Raw genomic sequence first — 12,500 nt, 5'->3', positions numbered from 1 at the left:
TTTCCCTCTCTCTCTCTCTCTCTCTCTCTCTCTCTCTCTCCCCATCTCTACCTCCTCAATCCCCCCCTTTTAAATTAGACAGATCCTGTGGGAGCCAGGGGCCATTTCTGCCACTGGCATGTGTAGAGCATGTACCTCTCTTACCGAGTGTGTATCTGTGTGTGTGTGTACGCTTGCGTGTGTATGTGTGTGTACTGGGTCGTTGAGCTGGTGCTGGGGTCGGGGGTGGAGCGACAGATATTAATGTGGCCCAGCTTTGGTGTATCGATCTGTTTGCTTCTGCTGGGCCGCTGGGGACTCAACTGGCGGCAGACAGGGTGTGTTTGTGTGTGTGTATGTGTGTGGGGGAGGGGAGGGGGGGTGAGAGTTAAGGGAGGGATCCTAGGAAACTGGAGCCCTGGGGCACACACACAGACACACACGGCATCCCTAGCCACGTCCTCAGAGCATGCGCAGACAAGCTGGCTGGTGTGTTTACGGACATATTCAATCTCTCCCTATCCGAGTCTGCTGTCACCACATGCTTCAAGATGGCCACCATTGTTCCTGTACCCAAGAAGGCAAAGGTAACTGAACTTAATGACTATCGCCCTGTAGCACTCACCTCTGTCATCATGAAGTGCTTTGAGAGACTAGTCAAGGATCATATCACCTCCACCTTACCTGTCACACTAGACCCACTTCAATTTGCTGTATCACCACCTGGTACGGCAATAGCACCACCTACAACCGCCAGGCTCTCCAGAAGGTAGTGAGTTCTGCACAACGCATCACCAGGGACAAACTACCTGCCCTTCAGGACATCTACAGCACCCGATGTCACAGGAAGGCCAAAAAGATCAAGGACAACAACCACCCGAGCCACTGCCTGTTCACCCCACTATCATCCAGAAGGCGAGGTCAGTACAGGTGCATCAAAGCTGGGACCGAGAGACTGAAAAACAGCTTCTATCTCAAGGCCATCAGACTGTTAAACAACCATCACTAGCACAGAGAGGCTGCTGCCAACACACAGACTTTAAATCATTGGCCACTTTAATAAATGGAACACTTGTCACTTTAATAATGCAACTTGAATAATGTTTACACATCTTGCATTACTCATCTTATATGTACAGTATATACTGTATTCTATGCTATCTATTGCATCTTAGTCTATGCCATGCTGACATTGCTCATCCATATATTTATATTTATGAATTCTTATTCCATTCCTTACTTACGATTTGTGCGTATTAGGTATTGTTGTGGAGTTGTTAGATAATACTTGTTAGATATTGCTGCACTGTCGGAACTATAAGCACAAGCATTTTGCTACACTCGCATTAACATCTGCTAACCACGTGTATGTGACCAATAACATTTGATTTGATTTGACTTCACCAAAGGTTGGGGGTTGAGGACAGAGACTTCACCTATATGAGTTCCTCAGGTTGACAATGGTCGCCCAGTCCCTATTTACACTGCCTGGACTCTCACATAGAGATGGGATGGGAGGATACAATCTGTGGAGCACTGCTGACAATACACCCTTTTAAAGGTAAGGTCATTTCTGATTGAGCCACCATCTGCAGTGGTTAAAGTGAATGCAATCTCTGTGAATGTGGGAACATTACCTTTAAAAGCCGCATTGTCAACAACGGGCAATAGGATTGAATCTTGGCCCTACACCAAATTCTACAAATCGGCTGTTCCTCAAACCCTTGATTATCTGAATAAGATGTGATTGTGTAGGGCTGGAGCAAAAGCCTGCAAACCCAGGCAACTTTGGTGAACATTAAATATAATTTGCTCCTTTGTTCATCTCTCTCTCTCTCTCTCTCTCTCTCTGTCTCTCTCTCTCTCTCTCTCTCTTCCTCTATTCAATTCAATAAATGTTTTATTGGCATGAACGGGTGGTTGCCACTGTTGGCAAAGCAGTGTATATGATGTACTACATAAATTACCAATATGTTTGAGCAACAATAATAATGTGTATATCAACATAAACAATTATACATGTAGAATGATACACAAAAAGACAAGAAACATGAACAATTGAAAAATGGAATCTACAAGGGCTCGTGTAAGACCTGTTGGGAAACGGTGTCTCTCTTATATTATGACAGGCCAGGACATCATCTGCAGCAAGATCTACTGTTTACGTTTTATCCTATCAAAATGCAGATTTTCTCCTGTTAGAGACTTTATGGCCATGTCAAACCGCCCTGATGAACTTATAGTCAAGACCAAGGTAAGTGTAGTTGGTGGTGTGTCTCTCTCGCTCTCCATTATTCTCTTTCATGTAGGCTAAAGAAGGGTCATCTGGGGCTGTGGGGGAAGCAGCCCACCACAACTACACAATGGACCGAGAGGGGAAGAGGGGAGAAGGGGGTACAGAAATGGAGAGCCAGACCACTCCCCCTCCCCCCACACACACACACTTATACACACGCACAAACACACGTACACGTACACACACACACGCACACACACACACACACACACACACACACACACACACACACACGTACACACACACACCCACCCACACACACGCACACGCACACACACCGCACACACGCACGCACACACACACACACACGCACACACGCACGCACACACACACACACACACACACACACATACACTAGAGCTGGATAATATCGACAAAAATCCATATTGAGATAAAATGCCTGAATTGATGCGATAACGATAAATATAATGATATGTTTATAACAATATGAGGCAGTTTAAAAAAAAAATATCCTTTAAAATACTTTTACTAGTTTGCTGGCTGTTCCAATAACAATCACCCATATTAGCAAATGTATTTTATTTCAAACTTCAAATTTCTCTAGTATAGGGTGCTTATTGTAATGAACGATATCAGCAAAATGCCTGCGATAAGTGATCGGTATGGTTGGTGTTGCTAATTTTTGGTTTATTGTCCCAGCTCTAACACACACACACACACACAAACAGTTGTTTTGGGAGGTCCCACTCTGGACCCATCCTGCTAATCCCTCTTTTGTCCTCCTTATCTCCTTGCATCTCTTCTCAGAATTATGCAGAAATCCCACCCGTTATTAAACTGGGCTTTCCACCAAGGGAGAATGTTCAATTATTCCTGTTATTCCCTTGATACGGCCCAGCCAGGCTCATGATGGATTGGGGACTGGCAGGTATACTGAATCATATGCATTCCAAATGGCACCGTATACCATATATAATGCTCCTTTTGAAAAGAAGTAACTCAGGAAGTGCACTACATAGGGAATAGGGTTCCATTTGGGATGCAAATCTATTTCCAAAGCCAATGGTATAAACAAGTAAGATGTTATATGGAAAAACAAGAGCCGGATGAAGTATTTTCTCCCAGGCTTTTAACTATGGGCATTTCAAGATGTGTTCCTACCATGCCGATCTTAATGACTAGATGGTAGACAGTGCAGCTAGAAGAGCAATGGACAGAAGTACAGGAGACAAAACAAAGCCCTCCTCCTCTTCCATGTTGACCTCCTCCAACCCCTCTTCTTCCCTTTCTTTTCACTCCTTTCATCATAACAGAGAGAGAGAGAAAAAGCGGAGGGGAGCACCCCCTGCCCCCCGTCAGGTCCAACGAGAGCCTCCCGAAACAACACCTGACACACACATTCTGCTACTTCTCTCCCCCTTCACACACCCACATTCTGCTACTTCTCGCCCCCTTCACACACACACTTTCATTTTTCGTACACTCCACTTCAAACACATGAAAGGATGCTCTGCAGGGACCAAGGCGAAATGGAGAGTCGGAGAGAGAGAAAACAAAAGGAGAGTGGAAAAAAAAGAGAGAATATAAAAGCAACCCCTGTGCTTAGAGAGGGAGGTGTGTGAAAGAGGGGAGGGGGGAGAGGGAGGTGTGTGAAAGAGGGAAGGGGGGAGAGGGAGGTGTGTGAGAGAGTGGGAGAGGAGAGTCACAAGGGCCCACCGGAGCTCCGGTCAATGTCAAGGGGGATCTCACTGGAGCGATTCAGATCAACCTCTCCAGGAACAAACAGGGCCATCCCTCTGTCACACCTCCACCCCATCCCCTCAGAGGAGAGAGCGACAGACAGAAAGAGGACAGGAAGGGGGGTAGTTGAGAGGCGGTGCAGTTGGGATTTGGGATTCCATGCGCGATGAAGTGAGAGGAAAAAAGGCAGAACTACAACCAATCTTCTGCTAAACAGAGAATTACAAACAGAGGAAAAGAGAAGAGGACGTGTGGACTGATATAGGTGCTGTAGGGTCAGAAACATGGCAACAGAAGCCTACTCAGAAAAATAATTAAACAATAGTACAATTTACACTGAACAAAACACAAACGCAACATGTAAAGTGTTGGTCCCATGTTTCATGAGCTGAAATAAAAGATTCCAGAAATGTTCCATACCCACAAAAAGTTTATTTCTCTCAAATGTTGTGTACAAATGTGTTTACATCCCTGTTAGTGAGCATTTCTCCTTCGCCAAGATAATCCAGCCATCTGACAGGTGTGGCATATTAAGAAGCTGATTAAACAGCATGATCGTTACACAGGTGCACCTTGTGCTGAGGACAATAAAAGTCCACTCTAAAATGTGCATTTTTGTCACACAACACAATGCCACAGATGTCTGCAATTGGCATGCTGACTGCAGGAATGGCCACCAGAGCTGTTGCCAGATAATTTTCAGTTAATTTCTCTACCATAAGCCGCCTCCAATGTCATTTTAGAGAATTTGGCAGTACTTTCAATCGGCCTCACAACAGCAGACCACGTGTAACCACGCCAGCCCAGGACCTCCACATCCGGCTTCTTCAACTGCAGGATTGTCTGAGACCAGCCACCCAGAAAGCTGATGAAACTTAGTATTTCTGTCAGTAATAAAGCCCTTTTGTGGGTAAAAACTAATTCTGATTGGCTGGGCCTCGCTCCCAAGTGGGTGGGCCAATACCGTCCCAGGCCCACCCATTGCTGCACCACTTCACCATCATGTGAAATCCATACATTAGGGTCTAAATACATTTATTTAAATTGACTGATTTCCTGATATGAACTGTAACTCAGTAAAACCATAAAAAATTGTTGCATGTTGCATTTACATTTTTGTTCAATATTTTTGTTCAATTTTTGTTCCAAAACACTATATATCAATTTTCAGAAACGTTGGTAAATGAGCTTTTATTGTTTAAAGATATTAGGAAATAGATTGGTGTGTTTTTTCACTATCTAATCATGACATGTATTTGTTTAAAATCTGTCACTTGATGGTTCATTTCAAAGAGACACATTTTTTTTTTTTTTTTTTTTTTTGGGGGCAAAAATGCAATATATCCAACTCCCTCTCAAAGAAATATGTAGTACTGCTAGGTTTTACAGTCAGTTTAGAAAGAACTGTACAAATGATACATTTGTGATATCAATATTTAATAACAAAAAAAAATGTGTTCAGTGATATGAGATCTGTTTGTAAAACATTTACATTTCACATTTTAGTCATTTAGCAGAGGCTTTTATCCAGAGCAACTTCAAATAAGCGCATTCATGAGACAACCACATATATACAGAATATATATAATATACTGGATACGAATGTTCCATTCCAGCTAAACAATGGCTATACAGCATCAATTCTTTTCAGTGTTGAAGCTGAAAGTTAAAGTTTCAAAGTGTGTTTTTTTCTGCCTAACTTGGGGGAAAGCAGGCTTGTGGATTGAGGAAGGCACCCAGCAGGTGCAGCATCCAGGATGAATATCAGAAACACCAAAGACTTGGGAGGCTTGGATGGGTTGGCAATGACTTGGCCGGTGATGTCTTATCATGTGCTTAGGGGTAACAGTAGACATGCATGAGTGTGTGTGCACATGCGTGCGTGTGTTTTAAATGGCACAAGTATGTGTTTATTATTTCCTGGATATTACTGCCAAAAGGCACACACATCATAAATTAATCATCAGCATGCATCCTGTTGTTTTTTACTTGTCTTGCTCTAAAGAAAGGCAATTCTACCTCTTTCACTCATCTCTCCCCATTCTCACTCTCCTTAAAATGTTCTCTCTCTCTCTCTCTTTCTATCTCTTTCTTTCTCCCTCTCTCTCTTTCTCTCTCTCTCTCTCTCTCTACCTAACTCCTAACCCCTAACCTTATTTATTTATTTTACACCTCGAAGGGCATAAATAAACTGTAGATAAAAAGGAATGTGGACAGAAAAGAGAGTAGAGGATTTTGTTGAAACTGAAAAGAGAGAGAGAGAGAGAGAGAGAGAGCATCCCCACGAGATGTCTGCATTGCGCCATAGTGTCTGTATTAAAAACAGAGCACCTTCTGGGAAAGGAAACGGGTAGAATATGGCACCCTGGGCCATTGAACTCCCAAAATGCATTGCACTTCAGCCTAATTCTTCTCAGATGCAGGGGGGGGGGGCATTAAAGCCTTTATAGGCTTCGCCCCTTAGATTTGCAGCCTGTAATTAAAAATCATTACTAATCAAATAAAAATAAAAGTAGCTCAAAGTACGTTTGGGATGTGAAATGGATTCGATTTATGCTACCGCAAAGAGAGTCGTAAATCCTGGCCGCAATTAATGTTACATTCTTTTAAAAACAGAGGGAAGGATAACAATTGAGGCCCCGCAAGTTGAAAGTGGTGGCGAAACGGAAATACACCCTGCCACGTTTTACTGTCCGCCTCATTTTCATATTCGATCTTTCCAGTTCCAACCCAGTTTTACCATAAGTTAACGGATGTACATTTCTGAAGAAAGAAAAAGAACCCTAAGAAAAAGGACACACTCACGGTTTACATGGTATTGGGAGATTAACAGCGTTGGCTGACAGCCAGTGAGGGAGCAGTGGATCGATAGCGGCATCCGTGTGTGCTGGCTAGGAGTGTTGTTGTGACCAGGCACAGCATCGCTCACAAATCACCCAGAGTTACATTTTGACATTGGGTGGGCTGGCACCCCAAATAGAAATGACAGCAGTCTCCATGCTGGAGATTTACACTGGCATGGTGGCATACCCACAAACAGATGCCACATGAGAAAAGGCCACACCCCGGGGTTACCATTAGCAGTGGTTGAGTAGGGTCAGGTGTGTGTGTATAGCTCTGGTGTGTGACAGGCCTAAATGAGGTGTGTGTAGTTAGGTGACTGAATCCTGAAGTTCTGATATAACGAGCGGATGTTTAGGAGGAGGTTAGGCTTCACGACTAGACCCTGACTAGGACAGCATCCACCTACACACACGTGTGCGCGTGTCTAGGTGGACACACACAAGCACACAAACACACACACTAGTCTCACCATGGCTGGGAAGACCCATGTTGTTGGCCAGCTGGTAGAGGCGCTGTTGCTGCTCCTCGTAGGAGCCCTGCTCGTTCAGTGCTGACATAATACGCCTGTAGTGCTCCTCCGGGGTCATGTGACTGTGGCCGCCCCCCTCCAGCACGGGGGTGTGGGAGTTCTCTGTGGGGGGGACAGGAAGAGAGGTATAGCACACCATTAACTCAACAATAACTATGAACTCATCGTTGACCAATAACACTATCTCATGAATTAATTCACCACTAACTCACCACTCACCATTAACTCACCACAATTTCACCATGAATTCACCACAAATGTCACCATTAACTCAACACTAACTCACCACTATCTCAATAACTCATAATTATCTCACAATTAACATCACTGTCTCATTGCTTGGGCCCCCGATTGGCGCAGCGGTCTAAGACACTGCATCTTAGTGCAGAGGTGTCACTACATACACTGGTTCAATCCCAGGCTGTATCACAACCGGCTGTGATTGGAAGTCCCATAGGGAGGCGCACAATTGGCCCAGCGCTGCCAGGGTTAGGGTTTGGCCAGAGTAGGTCGTCATGGTAAAAAATAATTTGTTCTTAACTGACTTGCCTCATTAAATAAAATTACAAAAAATCTCACTACCATCTCCTCATTAACTCACCATGAACCCACCACTATCTCACCATGACCTAAATAATACCAAAACAGGGTGCTCAATCCAAAGCTCCGGTGAAGTCACTCTGATCTTATATTGTATGAATACAGAACTGTTTCCTGAGTGGAAATGTGTGAGCATATGTATGTTTGTGGTGTGATGTCGCTGTGCTTTGGTTGTAATGTGTGATGTGCGATATCCGCTCTCTGTGATGCTTATTGTCTCTCCTCCCCCCCCCCATCTTTCTCTGCCTCCTCCAACCCTACCCATTATCTCTCACTTTCCCTCTCTTTCCTCCCCACATCTTTCTCTGCCTCTCCCCATCCCCTGTCTCCCCCTTCCCTACCCATTATCTCTCTCTTTCCCCCTCTCTCTCACCCTTTATTCATCTCTCTCTCTCTCTTTCTCTCTCTCTCTCTCTCTCTCTCATCTTCTCTCTGTCTCTCACTCTCTCACCCTTTATTCATCTCTCTCTCTTTCTCTGTCTCTCTCTCTCTCTCTCTCTCTCTCTCTCTGAGCTCTGGCAGCAGTAACTTGATACTGGGAGTCAAAGGTATAGGAGGGGGAGGTTTGGGGGAGAGAAGGGAAGGAGGGTGAAGTGGTTGGCAGTTGAGGAGGAGGAGGAAGAGGAGGTGGAGGAGGGGGATGAGGGGGTTATATTTACCATCTCCTCATTGAAACCCGAGCCTGGCCCCAGGCAGGCGAGAAAGATTGGCGTGGGTGGGAGAAGGGGAGAGAAGGGAGGGAGGAGGGGAGGAAGAGAAGAAGGAAGGGGGAAAGGGGGAAGGGGGAAGGGGGAGGATAAGCACGCTGTCTCTGTGTCCCCCGCCAAGTTCCAACTAATCCACCCACCCAGGGACCCTCAGGTGTGTGTGCGTGTGGTGTGTGAGCGTGTGGTGTGTGTGCGTGTGGTGTGTGTGCGTGTGGTGTGTGAGCGCGTGTGTTGCAGACACATTTGTTTCTACTTATGGGCTGTGTGGTGTTTGCATGATTGTCTTAGTTAAAGTTGATTTGTGCCTTTATTATTGTGTGTAATGACGTGAGTGTGTGTGTGTGTGTGTGTGTGTGTGTGTGTGTGTGTGTGTGTGTGTGTGTGAGTGTGTGTGTCAACTTGTCTCTGCCTGTCTGAATTTCTCTCTTTATAAGCTCTGCAAGGGGTGCCAACAAACCCCCATCTTTCTCTCTCTTTCAGCTCCCAATCTGTCTCTTTATCTCATATCTATTTTTCCATTTGCTTGGGTCATTATGTTCACCCATCAAGTGTTACGGAGAGGTGCCTCAGACAGAAGGAACAGACACACGAGGATGAGGCTCAGAGGGCTGAGCCATTAGACCAGCAGTGTTCTACAGCTTATTTAATCAACCACTCCTGCTGCAAGACACACAAACACGCAAGCAACACATTTAAGTCATTTAACAGACGCTCTTATTCAGAGTGACTTGTAGTATGAGTCCATGCATTTTCATACTTTTTCGAACTAGTCTGAATCTGTTCTTTTTCCTGCAGTCTGAACAGCCAAAAAGCAAATGGAATCGGATATTTCAAGCCACATTTTAAATCACCTTCGTAGGTGGTTTGAAGTCAGATACAAATCTGATTCCGGGCCATACGACTTGTGTCTGAATGGTCAAATCTAAAGTGGTTTTTAGAATGTTATTTCTTATATTGCTTACTAGCTACTCTGTTGCTTACTAGCTACTCTGTTGACCGTTTGACATGTGGTAGCTAACTAGCCTGTTAATTGTTTACAAACAAATTAGTGAATGCTCTAGAACGCTACACAGCTAGCTAGTTGACTGCTGTGCCTTTTCAAAAAATACTTGTTTTGAAAGTTGGATCAACTTTTCCATTGAGGCTGTGAAAGAGGCGCTGTTCTTATACTACTGTTCTTATACTATGATTTTGAACATTCAAAACAACTGGGAAACATCCATATTAGGCATTGTATTGGTCATCTTAGCTTGCTACATAACTTCTGAGTGATAGGAAGTATGAGCACCAACACCAATTAGCATACACCACTGCGGAACACACCCTTCATTACCATGACAACTAGCGTAACCATGCCAGCAAATGACTGCTGTCTGAACACACACAAATCCGTTTTGTCCACTTGTAACTTGCTGTTTGGAAAGTCAATATTCCAAAACGCATTTGAAAAACAAAATAGATTGGAGCATTAAGGTTTGCAGTGTGAACGGGGCTTTAGCGGATACTCTAATGTTTATGGCTCTAGTGAAGGCTCAGCCAGGTCAGAGGTCATGCACGAGGCAAAAGTCACTGAACACAGCACAGCACAGCACCACTCTACTCCACACACACCTCAACATTATATATACATCAAGTCACCACGGACAGATTTAAACTACTCAGTGATAACACAATTAGAAAAAGATGGTGAGAAGCACGTATTCTACGGTAAGCTATTCACATCTATTCTACGGTAAGCTATTCACACCTATTCTACGGTAAGCTATTCACATCTATTCTACGGTAAGCTATTCACACCTATTCTACGGTAAGCTATTCACACCTATTCTACGGTAAGTTATTCACACCTATTCTACGGTAAGCTATTCACATCTATTCTACGGTAAGCTATTCACACCTATTCTACGGTAAGCTATTTACATCTATTCTACGGTAAGCTATTCACACCTATTCTACGGTAAGCTATTCACACCTATTCTACGGTAAGCTATTCACACCTATTCTACGGTAAGCTATTCACACCTATTCTATGCTAAGCTATTCACATCTATTCTACAGTAAGCTATTCACACCTATTCTAAGGTAAGCTATTCACACCTATTCTATGGTAAGCTATTCACACCTATTCTACGGTAAGCTATTCACACCTATTCTACGGTAAGCTATTCACACCTATTCTACGGTAAGCTATTCACACCTATTCTACTGTAAGCTATTCATACCTATTCTATGGTAAGCTATTCACACCTATTATACGGTAAGCTATTCACACCTATTATACGGTAAGCTATTCACACCTATTGTACGGTAAGCTATTCACACCTTTTCTACGGTAAGCTATTCACACCTATTCCTGCTATTCCTTCCTACGTTTGAAACAATGACCTTTTAAAGTTATGACTAACTAAGATGCACAGCAAGAGTGGATAGTACTGATGGAAGACCAAACACAAATGTGTTTGTCTGTGTGCGTGTGTGCTTTCATCTGTGTGTGGTGCGCTGTCTCTCTGTGTGTGTGCGGCCTATGCTATCTTTGTGTATGTGCATGCATGTTATTTGTGTCGCCTTAAAGACGGGCAGTATAGGGGTGGGCTGCCCTTGACTTTGCCTGCTGTATGATGCATCAGTGACTGAGGAAACCAGGCAGGACACCAGAGACAAGACAGGGTGGCCATGACGGTTCCTCGCAGGGACGCCAGTTTCCCTCCACATAAGGGTGAAATGAATGGGAGGGAAGCGACTGGATGAGAGAGGTAAGGAAAGGAAGTTGCCATTCCTGATGGCTTGTACATATCTTTCTAAAGGCTGGTTTACCGTTGGTCTATCGACATGTCTACAGACGGTTGTTGCAGTGACATCATGAACATTCTATTGTTGTCTGACACCAAACTTGTCGTTGTCCTTAAGAAAAAGTATACACACAAAAACGACAGGCTGCATGACATCAGCAGCCTGGTGGACCAAAATAACCTAACTGGTTTATTTTAACACCAATAACCCCATCCGTTTAACAATGAATTTAGTGTATGTTAATCTAGCAAACCGAACTGAAAGCAACTTTCTAAACAATGTTTTGGTTCATTTCGAGCTTGTAGAGAAAGATAGTGAGAATGACCTATGGCAGCCAGCTGCCTGGCCAGACAGTTGAAATAATGACCATAACACAACGTCTTAAATGAACTCACGACATGATGATTATTTACAAGTTAATGGCGAGGAAATGACAGAAAATAGCTTGCAGTCGAGAGTGTGAAAAAAAAAAAAGCAATGCAATTCTACCGGATAACTTTTATCATTGGGGTCTGTCGGGTAACCATGACAACGGACGCAGCGACAGATTCACAGTTTAACTTTTTTTTTTTTTTAAATGTGTCTGCGACGAGGAAACGGACAGTAGCAGCGACGGTCTGCAGACATTCCACCGGAGTATAAATTATATGTTGTTTTGACCAGCGACACTTGTCTCATTCTAATTGTCTACAGACATGTCAATAGACAAAGTATAAACCGGCCCTAACACGGGAGAATGCAAGGAGCTGTGAGAGGTAAAGCGAGAACGGTCAGTGCTGTTTAAGACGAGGAAGGACGATTTATTTTCATGAGCACGGCCTTATTTCTATTACAGGATATTGGATGACTCTCATTCATATTCTATTCACCCAGTTCAATGTAACAGTGATAGGTTTAGGCTACTACATGACACTCACATTTTCCCTGTACCCATCATGAGGTTGCTACAACCTGGGCTATGAATGAAAGTTTACAACGTAGGTGCACACAGGTCGAGAGACACATTTGAGTTGACAGACTGACACATGGACAGACAGTGACATTCAATATCACC

At 43.9% G+C, this 12,500-nt stretch overlaps 1 protein-coding gene across 6 annotated transcripts in view; it reads right to left on the bottom strand.

The window, feature by feature from the left end:
* The window catches only part of LOC112233879 (sterile alpha motif domain-containing protein 11-like), a 105,297-nt gene that overhangs the window by 33,904 nt on the left and 58,893 nt on the right, over positions 1–12,500 (bottom strand). For all 6 annotated transcript variants that reach the window (XM_042303607.1, XM_042303606.1, XM_042303605.1 and 3 more), the window contains one exon: positions 7,290–7,451. In XM_042303607.1, the coding sequence (XP_042159541.1) occupies positions 7,290–7,451 (162 nt within the window). The remainder of the gene's footprint in view (positions 1–7,289; positions 7,452–12,500) is intronic.

This window comes from Oncorhynchus tshawytscha, linkage group LG22 (assembly GCF_018296145.1).
Source record: "Oncorhynchus tshawytscha isolate Ot180627B linkage group LG22, Otsh_v2.0, whole genome shotgun sequence".
NCBI classification, from domain to species: domain Eukaryota; kingdom Metazoa; phylum Chordata; class Actinopteri; order Salmoniformes; family Salmonidae; genus Oncorhynchus; species Oncorhynchus tshawytscha.
Note: the sequence above shows the minus strand (reverse complement) of the source record. Positions and strands in the feature narration are given on the sequence as shown.